At 38.4% G+C, this 23,962-nt stretch overlaps 9 protein-coding genes across 9 annotated transcripts; 7 read left to right on the forward strand and 2 right to left on the reverse strand.

Annotated features, from left to right (window-relative positions):
- Nucleotides 1-85: 85 nt before the first annotated feature.
- On the reverse strand, nt 86-3,628 carry pdc1 (P-body assembly protein; the record flags this gene model as incomplete). Its single annotated transcript, XM_056182603.1, has 3 exons — nt 86-442; nt 493-1,142; nt 1,195-3,628. The coding sequence occupies 3 exons, from the start codon at nt 3,626-3,628 to the stop codon at nt 86-88; spliced, it is 3,441 nt and encodes a 1,146-aa protein (XP_056037360.1).
- A 1,725-nt stretch (nt 3,629-5,353) lies between these two features.
- erg4 (C-24(28) sterol reductase Erg4) lies at nt 5,354-6,833 on the forward strand (the record flags this gene model as incomplete). Its single annotated transcript, XM_056182604.1, has 3 exons — nt 5,354-6,212; nt 6,271-6,767; nt 6,822-6,833. 3 exons carry the CDS (start codon nt 5,354-5,356, stop codon nt 6,831-6,833), a joined length of 1,368 nt encoding a protein of 455 aa, XP_056037359.1.
- Nucleotides 6,834-7,418: 585 nt separating this feature from the next.
- Nucleotides 7,419-8,041, forward strand: adf1 (actin depolymerizing factor, cofilin; the record flags this gene model as incomplete). Its single annotated transcript, XM_056182605.1, has 3 exons — nt 7,419-7,421; nt 7,472-7,577; nt 7,737-8,041. The coding sequence occupies 3 exons, from the start codon at nt 7,419-7,421 to the stop codon at nt 8,039-8,041; spliced, it is 414 nt and encodes a 137-aa protein (XP_056037364.1).
- Nucleotides 8,042-9,283: 1,242 nt separating this feature from the next.
- Nucleotides 9,284-11,127, forward strand: fmp40 (mitochondrial protein adenylyltransferase SelO; the record flags this gene model as incomplete). The annotated part of the gene is made up of 3 exons (XM_056182606.1): nt 9,284-9,651; nt 9,703-9,884; nt 9,935-11,127. 3 exons carry the CDS (start codon nt 9,284-9,286, stop codon nt 11,125-11,127), a joined length of 1,743 nt encoding a protein of 580 aa, XP_056037363.1.
- Nucleotides 11,128-11,494: 367 nt separating this feature from the next.
- hus1 (checkpoint clamp complex protein Hus1) lies at nt 11,495-12,566 on the forward strand (the record flags this gene model as incomplete). The annotated part of the gene is made up of 5 exons (XM_056182607.1): nt 11,495-11,537; nt 11,592-11,700; nt 11,744-11,756; nt 11,804-12,398; nt 12,463-12,566. The coding sequence occupies 5 exons, from the start codon at nt 11,495-11,497 to the stop codon at nt 12,564-12,566; spliced, it is 864 nt and encodes a 287-aa protein (XP_056038572.1).
- Nucleotides 12,567-13,388: 822 nt separating this feature from the next.
- hri1 (eIF2 alpha kinase Hri1) lies at nt 13,389-15,632 on the forward strand (the record flags this gene model as incomplete). Its single annotated transcript, XM_056182608.1, has 4 exons — nt 13,389-13,521; nt 13,592-13,630; nt 13,677-14,200; nt 14,241-15,632. The coding sequence occupies 4 exons, from the start codon at nt 13,389-13,391 to the stop codon at nt 15,630-15,632; spliced, it is 2,088 nt and encodes a 695-aa protein (XP_056038573.1).
- A 720-nt stretch (nt 15,633-16,352) lies between these two features.
- fus1 (formin Fus1) lies at nt 16,353-20,423 on the forward strand (the record flags this gene model as incomplete). The annotated part of the gene is made up of 1 exon (XM_056182609.1): nt 16,353-20,423. The coding sequence occupies one exon, from the start codon at nt 16,353-16,355 to the stop codon at nt 20,421-20,423; it is 4,071 nt and encodes a 1,356-aa protein (XP_056038764.1).
- Nucleotides 20,424-20,637: 214 nt separating this feature from the next.
- Nucleotides 20,638-21,670, reverse strand: caf16 (CCR4-Not complex ATPase subunit Caf16; the record flags this gene model as incomplete). The annotated part of the gene is made up of 3 exons (XM_056182610.1): nt 20,638-21,236; nt 21,330-21,449; nt 21,544-21,670. 3 exons carry the CDS (start codon nt 21,668-21,670, stop codon nt 20,638-20,640), a joined length of 846 nt encoding a protein of 281 aa, XP_056038765.1.
- A 1,688-nt stretch (nt 21,671-23,358) lies between these two features.
- On the forward strand, nt 23,359-23,847 carry shf1 (histone H2B-K119 ubiquitin ligase complex (HULC) subunit Shf1; the record flags this gene model as incomplete). Its single annotated transcript, XM_056182611.1, has 1 exon — nt 23,359-23,847. The coding sequence occupies one exon, from the start codon at nt 23,359-23,361 to the stop codon at nt 23,845-23,847; it is 489 nt and encodes a 162-aa protein (XP_056038576.1).
- Between the last annotated feature and the right edge of the window lie 115 nt (nt 23,848-23,962).

A 23,962-nucleotide genomic window follows, 5' to 3' on the forward strand; every position in this document is an offset into this window, starting at 1 on the left:
AGTAACTTGATTCGGTCATTTTCCATCGAACTCAGCAGTTAACAGTAATTGATAAAAGTATTATAGATTTGAACCTCCAACTTCCTTATTGAACGGAAGGGCTGACCTCCGAAATCTTTCCATCAACAGCACGCAAAACAATGCCAAGCCGTCTTTGAAAGACAGGTGAAAAATTGCTAGACTGCTTAATCAAAGTTTCCTTTGCAAGTGCAAGAACAGGGTGAATGACTGTCTCAATCTTGGGATCATGCACATCAATGCTTAGACAAATTTTGGCGATGTATTCCAAACGCTTAGACAAAAGCTCGTCTTCATAGATGTCACATAATGCAGTATGATAAGCAAATGTAAGTAAAAGAAGACTACTACAGTTCTCTACTATTGACTCAGTTGGTAAGGTGCAAATCACCTTAAAGTTCTCAATGGAGGGAGACGTGCACCACTAATATTGATGTTAGTAAAATTGAACTTCGACAATATCAAAAAACGTACCTCTGATAATGCTTCGCGAACTGAACCTTGTTCTACTAATTCTGAAATCCTTGTGCTCTCTGCTGCTTCCTGTTTGCTACCAGGTGAAGCCGCACCAATTTCGGCGTCGGATATTTCCGGCTGAGCTGTTTCTTTTGCTACGTCAGCCGAAAGAGGGACTTCTTCATTGATATCTGGCTGTGTCTCTTCTCCTAATTCTTGACTTCCTCCTTCCTTGGAGTCCCTCATTTCCAAAACCTCGACCTTGGCTATTAACGAATTCACGCAGCCCTCCAGACTCTTGATATGGTTGGTTAGCTCGTTAAATTGTCCATCGGATTCGCTTTGTGACTTAATCACATTATTCGTGAGATCTTGTATATCCGAAAGGGTGTCCTTGTGTTGCTCAAAATCAGAACGCATTTGCTGATCATAATTTTTTATTTTTGTTTCTAATGCATCTTGCAAGGTAACAAAATGATCTTTCATGGCCTTTTCAACAAATTCGTGGATTTCCCCTGTAATGGCATTCTTGATTGCTTGGTCTACAACGGATTCCAGTATTTTTCCAGTATTTTCAGTGAGAGTACTGGAAACAGCAGATAACACAGCATTGAAATGCTTTTCCTGAGTTGTTTTGTAGTTTACAATCAACTGTTTCAATCCTTCATCTAAATAGGGTTAGCAAAAGTAAAATAAATAAATAATAAATTCAAAACTTACAGTTCTTTTGAACATTTTTGTCTAAAGTGCCGAGGGCACCAAAAACAATATTTTCAATCATAGAAGCATCAGCATATCCACTTGAAGATAAAGAAGATCCAGATTGAGAAGGCAAACCTTTATGCTTTGTCTCATGTCTTTCACCTTTGTCCTTTCTTCTTTTAGAAAAAACAGATGTTTGGGATCTTGGCGTACTTACACCGGACGCTGACTGAGAGGGAGATATTGAAGGTCGGTCTCCAGTAACCACACCGCCGACATCAGCTTCCCAGTTCTTTTTGCTTTCTAGTAAAGCCAAATGCTCAGCCTTTCTTTCAAGTTTGAATACTGGTAGGGTATAGTATTCGTATCCTTTAGTGGTACTAACAACAATGCAATACTTTTCAGAATCATTGAGTAACTTACAACAAGTAAAGCTGACACAAGAGGCGTCATTGAACTTCTTGGCAGCTACGTACGAAAACTTTGCGTCGGCATTGACTGCTTGGCTGCTGTTCACAGATGCCGAAATCAAGTCATAAGTAGAAGAAAAGTCGTTGGCATCCGAAACCGACTCTTCCTTACAGAAAAGGAAGAAAAAGATTGTGTTGGAAGGGGGGTTACCAACCAGTAGTGTTTTACGGTCATGATCAACCGATAATTGTGAAAAGGAAGTAGTGGTCACTGGAGTGGAAGGACTGCTGAACCGGAATTTTTGTATAACTTTCTTTGCGTGGGTGTCAAAGACAGTAATGAGTTGGTTCAAAACGTAGACCACTATTAAATAGCGACTATTACTAGTGCCAGGAGTAGAGATGAATCGTAAATTAATTGGCTTTTCTAACACCTTAGAATTACCTCGTTCCGTTCTTGTTGTAAAGGTAGCAATAGGAGAAATTTCTGATGGCTTTGGTCGATCTTCAATAGTAGAGGGGAACGTATAAGGAACAGAATATATCTTTATGAGTGCATCTTTGTCAACCGTGGCGAAAACGGTACCATCAGCGGAGAAGTCGTATTCTTTGGCGCTAATACCCGTGTCAATGAGAAAGCAGGGTAATTGCTGAATAACGCCAATGGATCTGGAAATTGGGAAAGGAATGTTTTGGCATAGATCCAAGTCAAAAAAAATAATGTGTTTGCTAAGGGCAACGGCAAAAAACCGAGAGGAATTGGGGTACCAGTGGAATCGGGACTTGATGGGATCGGACAGTGACTGAGCACCGGATAGCTGAAATATTATTTTGAAAGAAGCAGTAGCCATGTCTATAGAATAGATGATGACTTGCCCGGTGGTATCGATAACCATCAAGTGATTGGTGATGTTTGGATCATCGCCCCAAACGACAGAAACGAATTTATGGGGGGAATTGTTGTGCAATAAGAAAGATTTTCCAGTAGAAATTTCTATGACACGGACCATAGGTTCGTTGGTTAAGGAGTAAGCGATGTAGTCTTTGTTTGTATGAATGAGTTGATTGTCTTGGGCATCCAAATCACGTTCCACCATAGCGATGTCGAAACGGCCATCCGAAGGGAAAGGAGTGGTTCGAAAAGAATCAGGGTTGATTGTGGTTTCCCAGACAAAATCACCGGAACCGGGGTTATCGATGTGAAAGAGAACATCGCCTTCGTCGCTCGGTACTTCGCAGGATGGTGCAGAAGTGCTAGAATCTTTATCTAGCCTGGAAGAGGAAACGGCATCAGAAGAAGAAAAAATAGAAGATGAGTTGCTGGGATCCTTTTGATCCGATGGCTCGGAAGGAGCGTTCCAGCTAGTTTGGGACTCGAAGGCATCTCTTGGCGGAAGAAAGGGGCCAGACGAGTTGGCCTTAGTGGAATTGGTGGCACGGTCTGTGGAAGAGAGCAACATGCGTTCCAAATCCGAAGCTGACAAGGCGGTTTCCGGATTGTGAGGAGGGCTTGAAGGTTTGCCAAAAAATGAGCGTTGAATATCAAACGTTGTGTCGCTAGGAGTATGGGAGAGTGGAATTGATTGGGCTTGGACAGGCTGGCTACTTTCAGGTTTCTTGTTGTTACCTTCACGTAAAGCCTGAAGAAGAGCATCAGCATTTCGCGAGTTAGGCATATTTGGGGAAGAAGCAGAAGGGGAAGGAGAAGAAGAGGGTTGAAGTTGAGGTTGAGGTTGAACACTATCAGCTCCAAAATTGAATAGATTTAGTAACTTCGGTCTCTGGTCTTCTTGCTCCTGTTGTTGTCCACTAACGGCGTTGGTCATAAAGTTGAAGTTGGAATTGGTGTTGGCGTTGGTGTTCGAGTAATTGCCAGAGGAAACAAAATTTGCTCCATAAGAATGAGGAGGACTAGAAGAAGCGTGTGTTACTCTAGAGGGAGCGGCAGCAGGTGATTCATTTCGAGACGATGGCGAGGAGATGTTTGAGGTACCCAAATTCAAGTTTTTTTGTAAAATTCTGAACATATCCTGGTCGTTCATGATGAAAGAGCACAGAGTGCAGCTTTCGTTTTTCCTAACGAAAAAGAGGTACTACGTTGTTTCGGTTCTTTTTTTTTTTTTGTTTGTTACAAAAAATAAGAGAGGAACAAAAGAATTATTTCAATGGCAATTCTTCAATCCTGTAAATAAAGTAATGTCTTTCTGCCCAATGTTACCAACAAAAAGGATACGGTAAAAGGTAGAAGAAACTTAGGTCAATTTTCCTTCGCAAATTTAGTAAGATCGTCACTTCACACTCTTTGCTGTAGTAACAAAGATGAACACACCACCAAACACCCACACCAAGGAAAAAGTAAATTCCTATACATGCAAAAAGGAAAATAAAATTGAATAAATTATTACGAAAAAAAGAAAAAGTCAGATCTGAAATTGAAACATTATGTAAAGAGGTAAACCAAGGGAATCCCTTGATCGTACTAATGATTTGCACGATTGATCTTATGAAGAAACGAAATTGAAAGATGAAAGGGAAACAAAGAACCAAGAAAGAAGGAAATTTCCGTAGGATAAAAATACAAATAAAACAAAAACATAAGATACTTGAGAGATGTTTGGTAACTTGAAAGGCTGAAAAGAAGGAAATTTTAATGGATTGAATGCATCGTTTGAAACCTAACAACGATCAAGCCCACCGGACCCAGTGGATCTAATAGTTCCAGTGGACCCGCTGGACATTGTCAAAATCTTTTCATAATATATCTTTAATAACCTGCGTTGTGTCTTGGCTTGCTTTACCTTGTCTGGTGTTGTCTAGTCTTGCCTTGTCAGCTCCGTTGGAGAGCTCGTTCGTCCAAAATTGTGTGTCCTGTTCATCCGCGAAGGAACCCCATCGAAAAGGACGCACAGATAACCATAGCCCTTTATAGTCCTCTACTGTCTTTTGCTATTTGGTCCCATTGGCTTCTTTAGGAAACGGCGTTTGGGGTCCAACTGCCAAAAGTCCGAATCCTATTTTCTCGCTGATTTTCACATTAGCTGGCCTGTATAGGCAAAGAACACCAAGATGCATCTGTAGAGTTGTGTGAATACTTTCGAGTAATCTCAGCAATGCTGTTGGTTTTCTCTTTTATGAGGAAGCCATGCTATGCACTTTATGCTAGGATGCTTGCTGATGTTTGACATGAAGACGCGGCAAGATTGGACCAATCCAGCAAGAAGAAAAGAACAGGTTACCAACAGGTTTGGTTTGATACCATGAACAAGGTAAAAGAAATGGAAGGAAAGGAAAAGAATGTACACAATGTGAAAAAAACCAAAAACCAGAAAATATTCCATAGACTTGGCGAAATGAAAAAGGTAATGCCAGACTCTACATCCTTTTCGACTTCTTTCCTCTTTAGTTCTTTTCCCACACAGATGGCTTTGCTTTTGCTTTTGTTTTTGCCATTGCCCTTGTTTGTTTGTTTAGAAACTTCAAGATAGCAATTTTAAAGGATTTATCACAGTGCGTTGCAACACGTTTATAGGACCGCTTAGCGTATCTGTACTATGAACCCCATTCACATGGTATGAGCAAACAAGAACCCGATACAAGTGTTCGTCGTCGGTTCTCCTATACACTCTGCTGACATCCTTGTACGACAATATCTATTCTTTTTCCGGCTCTTTCCTTTTGTCGTGACGTTTTCCGTTGTTCACACATAGCTGTTTTCTTTTTTCCTCGACTTTAACCTCGAACGGTTGAATCGCACCATTTTTTCCAATATGAAACCAAATGCTGCTTCCACCGAACGCCCTTCTCGCGAGTTTGGAGGTGCCAAGGGTGTCGTGGCCATGATGACTGGCTTTCCTTCGATTATGTATTATTTATGGGCAAGTGCAAAGTACAACGATGGTCAATTTCTTCAACCTACCTCTTACACACTTAGCGGTGTTTGCGAGTTTTTCCGTACTTTTGGCAACTACATTGCTATTGGCGCCTATCCCAGCAAATATGCCGTTGCTATTTTTTGGACGTATGTCATTACCCAAGGCATCTTTTACGTGACGCTTCCCGGTATCCGCACTCGCGGTCTTCCTTTAAAACATCGAAACAATACTTCTCTCCCGTATCTATGTAATGCTGTCTGGTCTTTCTATACTTCCATGATCGTCTTGGCTGTCCTTCATGTCTCCAACGTCTTTCGCATCACGACTCTCTTGGACCAATTTGGCCCTCTTATGAGTGTCGCCATCATCAGTTCCTTCATCATTACCTTTGTCCTCTACGTTGGCTCTGTTTTGTTTGGTGAGAAGCTCTTTGACAAACCACATGCTTTGTCTGGAAACCTCATATACGATTATTTTATGGGTGCTAGCCTTAATCCTCGTGTTGGTAAGCTCTTGGACTTGAAGATGTTTTTCGAGGTTCGCATTCCTTGGTTCATCCTTTTCTTCCTTTCCGTCGCTGCTGCTGTTCGTCAATTTGAAAACTACGGCTATGTTAGTCCCCAAGTTCTTTTTGTTTGTCTTGCCCATTACTTGTATGCCAACGGCTGCGCCAAGGGTGAAGAGCTCATCGTTCCTACTTGGGACATGGCCTATGAGAAATTCGGTTTCATGCTCGTTTTCTGGAATATGGCTGGTAAGTTTTTCCCTACAGTTTTTTCTTTTCTTTCTATTTACTAATCAATGTTTCATAGGCGTTCCCTTTACTTATAGTCACTGTACTCTCTTTTTGTCTGCCCGTAATCCCAAGCAATACGAATGGTCTTCCTCATACAACATTGCCCTTTATGCTTTGTTGATTTGCTGCTACTATGTGTTTGATACTTGCAACAGCCAAAAGAACCGTTTCCGTAACCAAATTTACGGTTTGACAACCACTCGCAAATCGTTTCCACAACTCCCTTGGCAGACCATCAAAAACCCCACCTTCATCCGTTGTGCAAATGGTGGTACTCTATTAACCTCCGGCTGGTATCGTTATGCTCGTAAAATCCATTATACCGTTGACTTTTTCCAGTCGCTTTCTTGGGCTTTAATTACCGGGTTTTCTTCACCCCTTCCTTACTTTTACCCTTGTTTCTTTATGATTGTTTTGATTCATCGCGTTAGCCGCGACATAAACAAGTGTAAAGCCAAGTATGGTGCTGATTTTGATGAATACTGCCGTATTTGCCCTTATCTTTTCATTCCCGTATGTCACTGTGATCATTTTCTTTCGACTCTTCGTTTGCTAACCCATGTCTAGTACGTGTTTTAAGAAAACATCTTTTACGCATGATTTTTGGTTCCGTTTATTCGCATTCTGCTGCTTATATTGACCTACCGACTTTCGTATTTACGCCCACCATATTCTACTCAAGCGCCGTGTTTGTCAAAATGAATGGTGGAGTGTTGTAAAAGTTTTACAATAATCAGCTATGAACGATAATCATTGAAAATATTCTTTTTCTTTTGACGTAGCAAGACACTACTAATTGTAATATTTCCCTTTTGTTGTAACCAAATACTTGTGTGAAAGATTGCAATCTTCCTTTCGAAAGTTTAGGAACCGGTTTTTTGAAACTGTAGACAAAAGGATATCAAAATATGTCAATCTCTCATTTTATATCCAGTATTCAATTCCATCTTTCATTTTTTTTTTGTTATTATTAGATACTCTTTTCGATAATATTACTCTCGGGACTAAGAATGATTCAACTATTCGAGCGGTGGCTTACTTCAACAATTCACGAATGTACTACCCTTACCCCGGATGAGTATCTAAAGATTGAAGGGTGCAGTCATCTCCCAACCAGTGCCAACCACTTTAAACAACGAAATAAAAATATATTTATAATACAAGATGGTATGGAAGGCAAAATATGATCGAGTATGAATTCTAACGTATGAAAACAGTCTTTCTCGGGTGTTAAAGTTGCTCCAGAATGTTTGGAAGCCTTCCAAGAGCTCAAGTTGGGCAAGAACCTTCGTTATATTGTTTTCAAGATGAATGACACTAAGAGTAAGTTTTTTAAGAAACTGGTTGCTTTTGGAGCATGTGCCGCTTCGGAGCGCGGTTTCTTATGAGAGGGAAATGATTCCAGTGCAATTCCGTAGGCATTGCACATGTGCAACCGTTTACGATAACTGCTATAAGGGATTGGAACTGACCTAGTTTTAGCCGAAATTATTGTTGACAAAAAGAGCACCGATAAGGACTTTGACACTTTCCTTGGTGAATTGCCCGAACAAGACTGCCGCTATGCCGTCTACGACTTCGAGTACAACTTGGGTGAAGGTCTTCGTAATAAGATTGTTTTCATCAGTTGGTCTCCTGATGTCTCTCCCATCAAGTCCAAGATGGTTTACTCTTCCTCCAAGGATACTCTCCGTCGTGCCTTTACTGGTATCACCACCGATATTCAAGGCACTGATTTCTCTGAGGTTTCTCATGAAGCAGTCATGGAAAAGGTTACTCGTAAGTAAGTTCTTTTTTTTAACTACTTTTTTTTCCACTTTTTGGCTATCCTTTTTTTTTTGCTTCCTCAGTGCCTTTAGTTGCATGAGTACCTTTCCATTTTGTTTATATATGCCTCCCAAATATTTGACGCTCCTTGAATGACTTTTACGTTGTAGAAATCGTTATCATGTCACGAATTGACGTTGCAAGCTTGGTTCTTTTGACTTGCTTTCATGTCTTTTTCCCTTTTTGTGAAAAAGTCTCGACTGAGGCTTATTCTTTCAATAATATCGTAGTTTACCTCCCTTTACCAATCTCCGTGGGTAATACTCGTGTCTTGTTATTGTTGTAAGATCATGCCATTGATGTCAGAGACAGAAAGCTATTTTATTTTCTCCCGCGTTTACTGTTTGAGTTTGAAAGAAAATAGCCGAATATTGTGCAACCAACTAGTACTCGATTAATGTAATGAAAAGAAAGTTTAGCCATTTATTGAAATTCTTCCAAGCCTGTTTCTATTCTCGTATGCGTTTCTTCCAGAAATTGTTTCTTTTCGAACGCATAATATGTTTTCTGTTAATTTTTACTCACCGAAAGCATTGATTTTTGGCACAACTGTCAGTAGTAAGCATAGAGATGAGAGTAAGGTAAACATTTCCTTTTTAAGGGCATTTTTATAGAGTACCAATGGGATGATACAATGTTTACTAATGAGTTAGAGTAGATTACTTTATAGCGCTTTAACGAAATGACGGTATATAGCTGTTTGTGCATAATACTTACACCATACTTGGAAGAAAACGAAGACGTGAGAGATGGCAAAAAATGAATGCTTTACGTTGATATTTATTTTTGAGAAGTTTCTAATCTTTATTAAATAAATTACAACTTTCGTCTTTGTGGTTTTGCTTTGGAACTTCCTTTTCTCTATTTACTGCTTGGTAAAGTCGAGTAATATAGTAATAATCATTTGTATTTTGTCATTGGTTCATAGAGTGAACTTGTTTTGTAACTGATTGAACTACCTCTTTTTCCATTTACTCCTACCGGTTTTTTTTTTTCTTTGGCAGAGTATCAGTTCATCTTAGGAAGTTCAATTTAAGTCTATTCAAAGGATTTTGAATAGAACTGTTTTATACTGTATTATCTAGATTTCGTCCCAAGGGATTTTTGGAATTGGAAGTAATCATTAAGTACTAAGCAGTGAAAGAAGGAAAAAATAAAACTAGCAAAACAAAACAAGTGGCTTGTTTAGATATCCTACTGGCATGCGAAAGTTTTTCACAAGGTCCATTCAAACGATGTCTCGAAAATTATCTGACCTTCCAGTAAGTTCAACCTTTACGGAGAACTTGACGCCCGATCCAGTCGTTCCAACGGTTGATGCGTTGAAACATGCGAGTGATGAAATGCTACACATGCCTCGCAAAGTTAACGATGGCGCTCTGTTCACATACATGACTCCATCGATGAAAGCAGAGTCGAAATTACTAGCTTATAGTCCTTCTTGCATGAAGTCGCTTGGGTTAGACGAAAGTGAAGCAGAGACAGACGCCTTTCAAAAGCTAGTTGTGGGCAAGGATATCGATGTTGACAAATGCTGTCCTTGGTCACAATGCTATGGAGGATTCCAATTGTATGTTTGAAGCTATAGGAAATCATGATTTATTGCTTACCTTTTGTTTAGCGGTGACTGGGCCGGTCAGTTGGGTGATGGTCGAGTTGTTTCCCTTTGTGAATTAACCAACCCAGATACCAAAGAACGTTATGAGATCCAAGTAAAGGGCGTAGGACGTACTCCGTATTCTCGCTTTGCCGATGGAATGGCTGTGGTACGCTCTAGCATTCGTGAACATTTGTGTTGTGAAGGTATGTGGGTGAACCAATGTTTCCTATGTATTTGAGTTAACCGAGAACAGCTTTGCATGCTCTCAACGTGCCGACGACGAGATCTCTTGCTATCTCTACCCTTGATGGTGTCGCCGCTATGCGTGAAACAGTCGAACCTTGTGCAATCGTCTGTCGTATGGCGCCCTCTTGGATACGTATTGGGACTTTTGATCTCCCAGGGGTCAATGGAAATTTAGAATCAATACGCAAGCTAGCTGATTACTGTTTGGACCACGTGCTTACAAAAGACTTTCAAGGACGAGGAGTCGGGAACCGTTATGAGCAGCTTTTGCGTGATGTTGCTTTCCGAAACGCGAAAAGTGTTGCAAAATGGCAAGTTTATGGGTTCATGAACGGTGTTTTGAATACAGACAATACTAGTATTCTGGGACTATCTATGGATTTTGGTCCTTTTAGTTTTATGGATACTTACAATCCATCATTTACACCCAACCATGATGATGTTTTTTTGCGTTACTCATATCAGCGACAACCATCGATCATTATTTGGAATCTGGCTAAACTAGCTTCAGCTTTGCTAGAGTTTATAGGTGCAAAAGGCCAAGTCGATGATCCACAATTTATGGAAAAACTACACAACTCTCCTGAGTTGATTTCGGAAGCTCACGAATATACGTTGCAGGTCTTTGAAAATATTGCGAAAGAGTTTTTGTCAATCGTTCGGGAAGACTACTTTCAATTGATGACAGCTCGTTTGGGGCTACCTGACGATGCTACTGCTCGAAAACAGGTTATTGATGCTCTTGATATTTTAGAAAATTACGACCTAGATTACCCGAACTTTTTCTCATTTTTGACAAGAGTGAAGGTGGAAGAAGGCGATAATTCGTCGTCTGCGGAACGATTGTTTGATCTCTGCGTTAGTAGCTTCAATAAAAACAATCCCCGGTTCCGTAACGAAGCAATTGGGAAGTTCGAAGGATGGCTAGATGCGTACCATCAATTATGTGCTGAGATCCCAGAGGTTACAAGGCTAAATACTATGAAATCCGTAAACCCTCATTTCACGTTGAGAAACTGGGTCCTTGAAGAAGTTAACAAAAAGGCTTATGAGGGTGATTTCGACTTATTTCATAAAGTTGCAAAGATGACTGCTTCTCCTTTTGAGGATTCATGGGGATTTTCAAAAGATTTTGAAGATACTTATTGTTACAGTACAGGTCCTACGAAGAGTCAAATCCAATGCTCATGTTCTAGTTGAGCCAACGGATTAAACATGGAAATATCCGAAAATTAAATGAATATATTATTTCTTTTACTTCTATTCTACTCTTCGCGATCTTGCTTTCTTTTTCTTTCTTTGGCTATACGCTTAAGTTTGAAAGTTGCTTGATGTATGCTTTGATAATCAATGGAAACATTGTCATGAATAAAATCTTTCTATTAAATACGTAAGCACTTCTTTTTAATAGAAAATCTAAACAACTGTAATAAACCCAAACCATTCTTTGATGCATTATTAAGCCTGACGCGCTGGTAATCCATAAATATTTGGGATTGCACCGATACTATATTCTACAGTTGCAAATGCTAAATTTAACACAAAGAAAGGCTCTATTCTTTGAGCAATGAGATTTAAAACAAGAATCAGCAACTTATACACTCTTACACGTAAGCTTACGCAGCAAATTGAATGTTTGAATGCTAAATACTCTACTTTGCTAGGTTTGGTACAGGCGCTGGACAGAATTGGAAAGTTTTGTTGGCTACGACTGATGCCAGAAACTGTAAATTTTATAATTATACCTGATTTTCGAATGACACAGGTTTGGGCGTACGTTTCGTCGCAGCGTGAGCGTGTCTGCTAACAGAAACAGAGTTTTGGAAGTGGTAGGTGGTCTTGGAGTAAATGCAAGTGGATTTACTTATTGATTCAGGAAACTATATTCGAAGAATATGTTGTTCAAAGTAATGCCGACAATGTAATCAACTTGGAGATACCTGTCGATAACTTATATAGAGCTCTGCGTTCAGCGGCAAATGCTAGCGATTCTACCATCAGGCTTTCTAAGAAAAATAATCAGCCCTTGTTATCTTTGTCTACGACTTGGAGCGGGCGTGCATTTGGGTCAAACGTTGTGACACATAATATCCCAATCCGCGTTTTATCGCATTCATATGTGTCTGCAATTAAAGAGCCTACAGCTCCTGAACCAGATTGTCATATATTTTTCCCGAGCTTAAACGTAATTAGACAGGTGGCCGATAAATACAAAAACATGTCGGATCGAGTCATTATTTCAGCCAACATGTCTGGGGAACTACAGCTTTCAGTATCGACACCTGCAGCAAAAGTGACCACTAGATGGAAAGATCTTGAAAATCCAGAGCTGGATCCTTCGCAAGTAGACGATGTCAATCGGCATCCTTCTCAAACTCGAAATCCTAAAGAATTTGTGCACATGCGACTCGATGCGAAAGATTTAGTGAATATGCTTCGGATTTCTAGTGTAGCTAGAAGAGTTATAGCATGTAAGTATATTTATTTGGATGAGAATCTACTCGATACACCAAGATGGTTTCACTAACGAATTAGGCTTCTGCGAAGGGCATGCGCTTGTATTATATGTGTACATTACAGATCCTGAAGATGAGCACACTGCTGTGCTTACCTACTATATCAGTACTTATGTTGACTAACTACATGAATTCATGAATTGTATTTATTGTATAAGGTTACATCGGCAATAAAATCGCAGAATCATTTTGTTGGGTAGAATAAGACCATATTATATAATGAGGTTCTTTGAAACACTAATAGCGCCTTCATATTCATCACCTGATTTAAAAGTTTTTACAAAAACAGAATATTTATGGTAGCAAGACGAGCTTTGATCCGTTCGCAGCGCTGCTTCAAATCCTATATAAAGCACGCTCTGTAACTCTTCGGTTGAAGCGACAGAAAACCATACTTTCATTCATTCTTACGCTAATGGTAACTATCTTATAGCTTTGTTTGATATTTCTACGCTTTTCTCTCTACAAATTGGTCACCATTTTTGATATTTGGATACTATTATAATAACCGTCATTGATATTACGATATCACAGGCTTGTACAACAATCCCTAGGGCAATATAAGTAATAGTCGGGTTTGTATTTGAACACCACAATTGAAACTCTCCAAACTACCAATCTTTTTTTTTTAGTTGCGTTTTTTCTTTTCGTTCCATTGGAATTATATTCTTACTGTTCAACAGAGAATATTCCAATTCCATTTTCCACAAACATCTACTATAACAACTTACAAAAGGTTGTTTCATACCGTTTGCTTTTAGAATTAACAACTTTCGTTAAAAACAAGGGATATAATATAGGAAACATTACTACTGTCGTCGCATAATAGACCGGAAAAGAGATATGTGCATTGGTTTTCGTCCTTTTAGTTTTCATTGATGAGTTATTCCGTCTCTTAAATTCTTCATCGGAATTAACTTTATTTTTCTGAAGCCAACTTCAACAATGCTTAGTCCATCAAGGAACGCCCATGATTCTTATTCTTCCTACGGAAAGAATAAGAATCGGCAAGCATTATCAGCATATGGAAGTAATGGGTCTGTTCAATTGAACAAGCAAAAGGCCCCAAAGATTACTTGTACGCTAAAACGGTTTTGGCAATTTTGAAATTGCAAGTCATCTAAACTTTTTACTAACGGCCTTTTTAGGCAAATTGCTCCTTCTTTCCCTTCTTGAGAGTATTTGCAGTATGTTTATCTATTATTCGATATAAAATCTAACTTATTCATTTAGAATTGTCCCAAAAGAACCCGGAAAACTCGCAAAATATGTTCTTGTATATCGCCTATTCCTTGCGCAACTCGGGTTTAGTAGACGATGAATTTTCCAAGGATTATGAAGCAATTCGAGTAGCATATTCAGGTGCTCTTCATGAACTTTTAGCACAAGCTCACAATGCTAATATTTCCCATGTTCCCAATGAACAGCTTCTTTCCCTGAATAAACCTTCTTCATTTATGAGTTCCTTATCAAATGAATCTGCTTATTCCACTTGCGAAGAACCTTTTGAATCAGCTCCTTTTCCGGATTCTGTGGATGCATTTGCCAATATTGTCAATCACGTGTCCTCCCACTCAGACGTTTCGGATAGTACTTTTTTGAAGAATTCTCCTCTAAATCTCTCTAGATTAGAGGATTATTTATCGCCAAACAGCTCCAATTTTGAAAAACTTTACAATGTTCAGAAATCTCGCTATTCTTCTGATTTCGAAGAACTTGAATTACTTGGTAAAGGTGGCTACGGTTACGTGTACAAGGTATGAAGTACGGAAATTATGCGACACTAACTTTTTGTAGGCACGTAACAAATTTGACGGTGTTGATTATGCTTTAAAAAAGATTCCCCTTACATTAAGGTCGCTATCTTCTTCAAATATGTTCCGTGAGTCTCGAATTTTGGCTCGCCTTAATCATCCGAACATCATTCGCTTCTATTCTAGCTGGGTTGAGATTGAACCTTATCATCACAACGATCCTGCTGAGTTCGATTCTACTTGCACGGAAGACTTGCTAGGTTCACGAAGTAATGATTCGAATGGCGCTGATAATCTTTTATTCGATATAGAAACTGATTCTTTAAATCATGGTTACTCAAATACCAATTCCGTTCAGGTGGTCTTCGAAGAAGATTCTTACGTGAAAAAAATCGACCCATCTTTTTCAACGAAGCAATCGACTTGTAGTTTGGCGGCTTTGTTTTCTGGTTATAAAGACACTGAGCCAGAATATTCTAAAAGCCATTCTTTTGAGAAATCGTTTGCTGACGATGACTTTCTATATTATGGAAAAGAGAACCGTTCTGAAAGGCTTGATAAATTCTCCCTGTCATCTAAGAACGAGAATTCAATGACGCATGATGTCCCTTGCTTTGATCAGAGGCCTATTTGCCTTTACATTCAAATGGCTTTGTGTGAAGAAACACTCGAAATTCACCTAAACAAAAGAAATAAGCACTTTCGGGGTATGCTTCCAAAAAACCTTCGTAATCGATACATTTTGCTGTTTTCTAGAATACTGGAGGGTGTTATGTATCTTCATAACGTTATGGATTTGGTTCATCACGATTTGAAGCCAAGGAACATTTTTCTATCTTCAAGTGCTTCATCCGAACAAGGCTCGGTTCGTCTGCCCTGTTTTACCGGGAAACCTCTAGTTGAGAACGAACCTTTTGAAAATAGATTTTTTGTCCCAAAAATTGGTGATTTTGGCTTGGTGCTCTCGCAATCAGATGTTGGGGAGTCGTCTGAAGAAAACGGGGGATTCTATTTTGCTGGCACCCATACTTATGCCGCACCAGAGATGTTGTCAAGGCATATGAAAGCTCAATCTATTAAGAATAGTACCGCGATTGACGTTTACGCTCTTGGAATCTTGTTCTTTGAACTTTTGTATCCATTTGGTACCCGCATGGAAAGGGTTTCTTTGATTAACAATTTGAAAAAGGGTCTTCTTCCTGAAGAATTTCTCGAGCAAATGCCTGGGGAGGCAAGTCTTATACTGTCCATGCTAAGCAGTCCAGCGAAAAGACCTACCGCTGCACAAATACTGAAGACCCCTATTTTTAGCAATATGGCGGTCAATGAACTTCACCTGTATGAAGCTCTTTTGGATGATGCTCAGCAACAAAACAAGACTTTAAAGAAAGAGCTGGAAGCTATGAAAATGAGGATGGACAGTACTTCCAATTGATATTTTACGTTTATATTTAATTTTCTTGCGATTATGATGCTTTATTTCACGAAAATTTGAAATGGCGAATTTAGATTTTTTTAATATTATGATTATATGACTTTTATTCTTGTTCCAGTTATGCTTGGAGATTGTATGCACACTTTTAAATCTTTCACTTGTCTCCTGAATATTTTCACCATTGCATTATTTGCTTGAAGTGTTTTGACTTTTTTACAATCCTTAGAAGGTCTACTCTAAACGCACAGAAGGGACTTCTCTACTGATACTTGTCGTCAGTTACTTTTCATCAATGTCTGGTGAATATATAAACTCGTAGAACTCTTACTCGTTCTTTAAGCTAGCTAGTTTACTGATATGTTTTTGATGCCACTGAGTACAAATCTTTGTTCATTGTTGAAACGATTATCTACAATACAAAATTTCTATTGTAACAATTCAAAGACTCAACTAATTATATTTAAGTTCATTTTTAGCCATTCATATACCTCGCTGTAAGCTTTCTTTGTTCTTCTTTGTTTTACACTTGACGTAGAAAAACTCACGGCAATCTTGTCACTGTCCTAAAACAAAGAAATTGTAACAAGCGGATCAAGAACTTTCCTTTTACCAACACTTTTTCTGCTACTCATTCTTTGATCAATACATTTGTGTTCTATGTCAAGCTAGTTAAAAACCATAGAAAAGAACATCAAAAGCTGAATATTAAAACGACACATAATGGGGAATAATGAGATTCGAATATCCAAACCCATAATTAAGGAAGGTTCAATTCATTCAATCACGGACGGTCCGCCAAATGATACATTTGCGACTTCACCGAAGGAAAGTAGTGCCAAATCAATCAATTCAAAAAGAGCAAAACAGTGGAAGTTGAAAGCTGATGATATATATTCAAATTGGTCACTTGCTTCATCATTTCTGAGTATTGAGAACAGAAATACTATTGATTCTGTGAACAGCTCAGAAACACCTCAAAGGAATACTATGACCGAATCAAGATTCCTTGATGCCGTGGATATTCACCAGAAGTGTCCAAATGATCCTAATTTGGTTGATGAACTATTTTTAGAAGTGGTTACTACTTTAAAAAAAGAAAATAAGGAAACGTATTCCTCTTTCTTTTATGACCCAAAGGTATCCTTGTCCATGGAAAATAAATGGGCATTTATAACAAATTACCTCGTTAAAAAGAATAAAGTGCTCGCCATTAAATGCAATGAGTCCGAGACTGCGACGAAATGTGCAGTCGCATCTTACATTGAAAAGCTGTTAGACAAAATGCCGAAGTGTAGACATGTAGAGTCCCTAGTGGTCGCTCTTCGCACTGAATCTGTTACTTGGGTGCGTACTTTTTTAATGATGGATGGTCAGGATCTTTTACTTAAGATTCTGAATGACTTTCATGATTTAAAATACTCCAAAATCTTAGATGCCAACCTGGAGTTAGCCGTTTTAAAATGTATCCGTTGCTTAATGAATCATGAAGAAGGAATCTCCTACTATGTAGACAAAGAACACATGATAGAGCCCGTTCTTCAATGTCTATTAACGTCCAAGTTATCCGTTAGGAAAACGTCCGCTGAAATACTGACCTTTTTTTGTTACTGGAATAATCCAGTAGGCATTAACATTGTCTTACGAGGCATCGAATTATTATCGTCGAAAAACAAAAATCCCGTAGATATCTTACCGCTATGGCTGCATCATTGGGAGATTGCAATCGATAACAGAGGAAAGCTTGGAAGTCTTGTCGGTGCTGGAAAAGACGCCCGGGAAGAAGGTATTCGGTATAACCAAATGGTTCTTGAGTTTTGTGTGTCTCAGATGTTGCTCATCAATGCTTTTCAGGAAAACTTCACTACGAGAGAGATGTTATACCAATTCAATCAAACAATTAAAAATTCTCGGTTTCAACGTATACTTAAAAAAATGAGTACTTTAAGAAATCCGGAAATTGAGAAACAGGTACAAAAGTATTACTATGTTGTTGAAAATGCTTTTACCGACTTCAAATCTATATCAAATGAGCATGATTTAGGCTCTTCTGTGCTTAAAATATTTGATAATGAAGACTTGAACGGTCTTCTTAAACAATTCCTCAAACATTTTTTCAAACTGGTTAAAACTAACAAAGCTCCTTCTCGAATAATTAAACTTCTAGATTGCTACGTTTTAAGCCTTCAACCATTTTTTGAAAGCACTTTTGCTTCTCAAGTTGATAGACTGCATGAGGAAATGACTACCGATAGGTTTTTTCAGAAGAATGATGCTAACGATTCTACAACCGACCGAAAATCAACACAATTCCGTGCCTCTAGAAGTGAAACTGCAACGCCAGACGCTATGTATGCTCCTGCTAATGGTACAATCTCTTCGGTCATTGGAAAGGGACTCAAGGAAATGGAAAAAAGCTATAATAATTTGAAAAAAGGCTATGAGGCCGACTTGACTTCGATAGCGGATTCTTTGATTAGTCTGTTTCCGGAAAAATTCTTAAGTCTTCATGGCAATGAAAACGAAGTTGTTTCCATACTAAAAAAAATGGCGAGAGAAGGAAACGTTGGGAAGACTGCCTCTCCGTATGAAAGTTCTAACAATTCATTAGAACGGTTGGAAGAACGAGAAACTGTCAATGACCCCATAGGAACAGGTCGCCTAAAGAAGAAAGAGCTTGAACCGACCGACGATTTACTAAAGCAAAGAAAGGAGCCCTCCAATCATTTCGGCATCTTAAATCCTATTTTACGTGCAACTTCTAAACAAACTAGATCATTGCAACGCAACCGATCTAGTAAATGTATGAATTCGGGTAAAGGTATCGATTTATCAAAGGCCAATTCTATCGCATTTAAAGCTGAGCCTGTATCCGCTGTATCTATCCAATCTTTCGATGTTCATATGAACATAAACGAGGGCCCTAGTGGTATCAGTGATAAATTGGATAGTCTAAGTCCTATAGTTTATTTTCGCCGAAGTCCAGATGCTAGCAAGTCGCCTGGCGAGATTGAACAAGTAACTGAAGAATCAAAGGATACGAATACAACGAGTGCTTTACCAAACAAACCAGAACAGAAACAAGTTGATTCAATTCCTGCTCCACCTATCCCTCCGCCAGCTCCTCCTTTACCCCCAGTGCAGACGTCCCAAGCAAAAAAAAATGATGCTAAATTTCCCACTAATAATTCTCTAAAGATTCCTGATGGCTTTGAAATTAAAGATATTACCACGAAAGATATTTTTAATGGTACGGTCGAGAAAAACAGTTTAGCAGGAAAAGAAATGCCGCACTGGAAGTTATATTATTCACCTTCCAAACGACTTAAACAACTGCACTGGAAAAATTTGGAAGTACCAATAGAGCGTACTCTATGGAACAGACCTCTAGCTGATCCATTTGTTTTAAGTATTAAATTAGACTGTGATGGCATTTTGGGTAACCTTGAAAATTGCTTTGCTATGAGAGAAGTCAAAAAGCTGAAGAAAAAAAGTTCTTCTACTGACGGCTTTATGCCTCCCGAATTGCAACAGTACTTTGGAATTCGATTGCATAGATTTATTTACTTATCTTCATTTGAAATTGCTTCCAAGTTTTATTACTGTGATTCTGACATAGTGGAATTGATTGATTTCTTTGTGGATAGAAAGCTGTTCTGTCAAGATGCATTGAAAAAAAACCTTTCTACTTTCCGTACTGCTTGGGATAATGGTGCACCTAATTATCATATGAATTTGCATCAACTTACGAAATGGGAACAAGTATATGTACTAGTAATAATTGATATTGAGAATTATTATGAGAAGAGGATGAAGTCTCTAAAGGTTATGACTGTTCTTGACCAAAGTCATCGGGATTTACAAAAGCAAATAAGGAAAATTCATTGCACTTTACTTGATATAAAGACGAGTACAAATCTCAAATATCTCTTGAACTTGATATTACTTCTAGGAAATTATATGAACGACGTTCCTAGGCAAAGGCAAGGATTCAAAATCGACAGTTTACAGCGATTAAGCATGATCAAGAACGAAGAAAACGGCTTGACATTACTGCATACTTTTGAAGGTATCGTTCGTAAATGTTTCCCCGAGCTAGAAGAATTTCTTCACGATTTGGCGAATGTTCCGGAAGTTGTGAAAGTTAATTTTGAGCAACTAGAGCATGACTGCTTGAACCTTGAACAGTTAGTTAAAGAAGTTGAAGAAGATTTTTCTGAGAATGGTGCACTGTCTGAAAGGAAAATTCTGCATCCCAATGATCGTATTCGTGAAGTAATAGCACCATGGATACCTTCAGCAAAAAGTATTACGGGAAAGTTGAAATCAGACCTTATGTCGATGAAGGAGACTTTTGAGTGTACTTTAACCATGTTTGGTGAAAACCCTGATAGTCTAGCCTGCGGAAGCTACTTTTTTGAAAGTCTTCATGATTTTCTGAAGGAATATAATAAAGTAAAACAGGCGAATCTGAAGTTTGAAGAAGAAGAACGAATTGCTCATGTACGATTAAAGGCTTTGGAAGCTACGGGTAAAAAAGAGTTGATGCAAAGCACTTTACAAGAAACGACTAAAGATGAAAGTGCCATAATGGATAATCTCTTGGAAAAGCTGAAATCAGGAAAGTGTGATGTATCACGTCTTGTTGACTATGAGGAAGAGCTTTTGGCTTTAGATTTTCCTCAAAGCCGAAATGAAGCTAGCCAAGATCCGAATGGATCAATGAATCCGCTTACTAAACGTCCAAAGACGGTTGTTTTGAAAGCTCAAAACATGCTGAAACAATTAAAATAACATCACGACGCATAATGACTAATTTGAATGAAGATTAATGATAATGGATGGTACGGCTCCTAAAAGGATATATAGACTGATTTAGAATAATATTATAGAAGTTTGTGATACTGATTGAAATATACACCTGGTAAATATTAGTTCCATATGGAAGTTCACTCTAAGTTTCGACTACAAACTTGAAGAATTCGCAATGAAAAAGCTTTAGCATAAATCATCTTGCACGAGAGATTTTAAAATAATCAGTAAAAACGTCTGTGCCTGTTTTGAAAGTATCCTGTACATCTTGCCAGGTGCTGCGCTTTTCGTTTTCACGAGATCCACGGACCTTGATATCCTCTTTTATCCAAGTCAAACACGTCTCTAACAAGGCGCTGTTTCCCGTATTGGTAACAGATTGGATTTCTGGAAAGTTTGATACTGGGCCTGAATCGACGATCTTTCCTTGAGACATGTGTACCAAATGTGTAGGCCACTTGGCTAAACCATCAAAAATATGGGTGGCGTAAACAATGGTTGCCTTTCTCGTTTCAGTTTCTGAGGAAAGGAATGACAGAAGATCAGAACGAGCAAGTACGTCGAGATCAACAGTAACTTCATCCAACAAAAGGAGGTCGAACGGTCTTAAAAGTCCCATGCAAAGCTGGACACGACGTCGTTCACCATCGGATATTGCATGCATTCTCCATCGAAGATCAATGTCTAGGATGGAAATCAGCATATCGCGGCGTTCAGGAAATACATCACCACCGACAGATGCAATGAGTCGAGCAACTATCATATCTCGGTGAACGACTGGATTATTGACCCATTCTACGAAAGGTTAGCGTGTTGTTGTTTGGATGGAAATCACATCTAAAAGGCTATTTCGTTGACGCACGATTAGACTCGACGTATCTGTCGTACCTGTTCCGAGATGCACAACAGTACTTTTGGATTCTCGAAAAGGATCATTGCCAAATACTGACACATTTCCGGCCTTTGCTAGAGACTTTCCAGCTAAAAGACGCAATAAAGTTGATTTACCTATTTAGCAGAACAAGCAGTGTATTAGTATACGAAGGGACAAAAAATAGGATAAAGAGGAATAATAATGAACAGAAAAAAAAAAGCAACTTACCGGCACCATTCGCACCAACAAGCAGTGTCCTAGATCCTCGAGGAAGATTTATTGATACATGATCAAGGCTCAATGGAAATTCTGGTGAAAATGTGTAGGAAAGATTGGAGACTTCAATAAGATCCATGTTGTATTGACGAGGTTACAGGATGTCTTTTCGGAGACTGCCAAAACTATTCTCTTATATGCAAGAAACGGCCCTTCAATGATCGAATGGTAAATTTGAATAAAAAAATACGAATGTAAAAGAATAAAAGAGTTGATTGTACAGTATACGGAAGCGACGTAAATGTAGTAGAGGGTTTTGAAGTAGTGTGGAAAGAGACTCAAAATCACATATCATTCACTTTATTACTTGAATGGAAGTTGGTTTATTGAGAGATTTGAAAGACTTCCTTTTTCATGCAGTTGCTGGATTCTTCTTTTAGGATGCTTCACAAAGTCGTTGCATAAAACAATCTACTGAAACATATTTGTAGCTTTGCATAGGCAAAGCTACAAATCGACTACCATGGCTTTTGTATGGGCCTTGATGCTTGAAAACACTCTAAAAAGATGGAAAACGCAGCATGATTCAGCTGAAATTGATTTGTAACTTTCGAAAAACACGAAAAATGATCCAGCCAGGTGTTATAAGGACCGCATGGCGCTTTTGCTTCAGTAAGCTCAATCGTTTGTTTTGTTGCGATTCTATTATTTTTGAGCGATCAAACTGAAACATTTCGTTTCTTTATTTACACCCAAAAGTAACCCAGGTGAGAGACATGAATTGCAGGTGTTACCTGTAATCGGTAGCAAAAGAATTAAAGACTTTTTAGTGCATTAACAGTCTGTAATAGAACTTGCCTAAAGGCGAGTATTATGGCCGAACGGTTTCTACAAAAAGGTAATGAATCTATGATCATCTTATCCATTACAAAACTTTTTTTTACTAGTTTCTTTGCTGTTTAATTACCTCTCGCTATTACTTTTTCCAACTTAGTAACTTTACAGGTAACATTCGTCTTGTAATATACTCTTATTATAATTGCTTTTCATCATGTTCTTGAAGAACGGTTTTCATCGGAATCCTTTGTTATATGTAGAATTTTGGGTGTACAGATTTCAAACAACGCACAATTTCCATTTCATGGTTCTTTTCCGATGAACGGGTATATCGATTCGACCACCTTTTACCATAGTATAAACACTCCAAGATCAGCTACCCCTTCCTTTCTAATAACGATTTTAATGGTGTTTTATTAGACAAGTGGGATTCCGTGAACATCCACTCTAGTTCATCTTCCTTCTCAAGCTTGTTGTAATTGAATCATCGATTCCCTTAAGCAATGGAAACTATATTGAATCTTATATTCACCGTTTTATGTATGTCTCCTCCCTCTTTGTTTCTAAAGGTAAATACAGTTCCAAGTGATGTAGAATTTACATCGTATGCAAACCATCGATACTCTATTAAGCAAGTCGTTCTGAATTAAAAACGGGAGAATAAAAGTCAATAATCCTTTCTATATTTCTTTAAAAGCTTAATATGAATGTTTTTGACGAGAAAAATTCATCTACGACATGAAAAAGATGGATATTGACAAAATCTATATCTTCACAACTTGTGTTTATTAACGTCGTGGAGCGCGTTTTTTATATGTAGCAAAAACCATATTTTCACCATCAATTCTAATTGAATCGCCATTTTGAATTGTGTACGTTTAATGATAGAATTGTTTTAACTATTACAATTAATGATAAGAAAATTCTATATTTAAAGGCTTTTTCAGATCTCAATTTTAAGTGTCACTGGAGAAATTTGAAGTTCCAAAAATGAGTAAACGGGATGACTACCGTCATGAAAAAAATGAACATTACCATCACCGATCGGTGAATGAAAAGGGTGGTTCAGCTTATGAAAGTGGTTTCCGGACATATCATCCCAATAGGCCAAGGTCACGACCTAGCTATGAATCACGGTTTTCTTCTTCTAATACTCGAGACTTCGATAACCATCATCATCAATTTCATCCAAATTCTAGTTCTGGAAATCGCTTCCATGACTCTGACATACATACTGGAGCGAATAATGACCAACAAACCCCTTTAATAAAGCTTCCTGATGCTGGGTTGGCAAGTCAATTAAAATCCACGAAAAAAGCCTGGCAAGATGCCTCTAATAACGTTTCTAATTTTGAACATGAGTTTCTGCAGCAGAAGTATTTTTGGGAAAAAGTTCGCCCGGACGTTTTTCGCGAACAACTGAGAAGTAATACTGCTGAGAAAAGCTTAGACGATTTTGTCAATAGTGTGAACATTTAAATATCTTTCTTTCTTTCTTTGTAGAATTCCATTATCTATGCAGTCTAAAATAAGGTTTCGGTAACTTCTGTTTTTTTATTATCATTATACTTTTAAAAAGAATGTTCACCTTCTC

Source organism: Schizosaccharomyces osmophilus, chromosome 2 (assembly GCF_027921745.1).
Source record: "Schizosaccharomyces osmophilus chromosome 2, complete sequence".
In the NCBI taxonomy this organism is placed as follows: domain Eukaryota; kingdom Fungi; phylum Ascomycota; class Schizosaccharomycetes; order Schizosaccharomycetales; family Schizosaccharomycetaceae; genus Schizosaccharomyces; species Schizosaccharomyces osmophilus.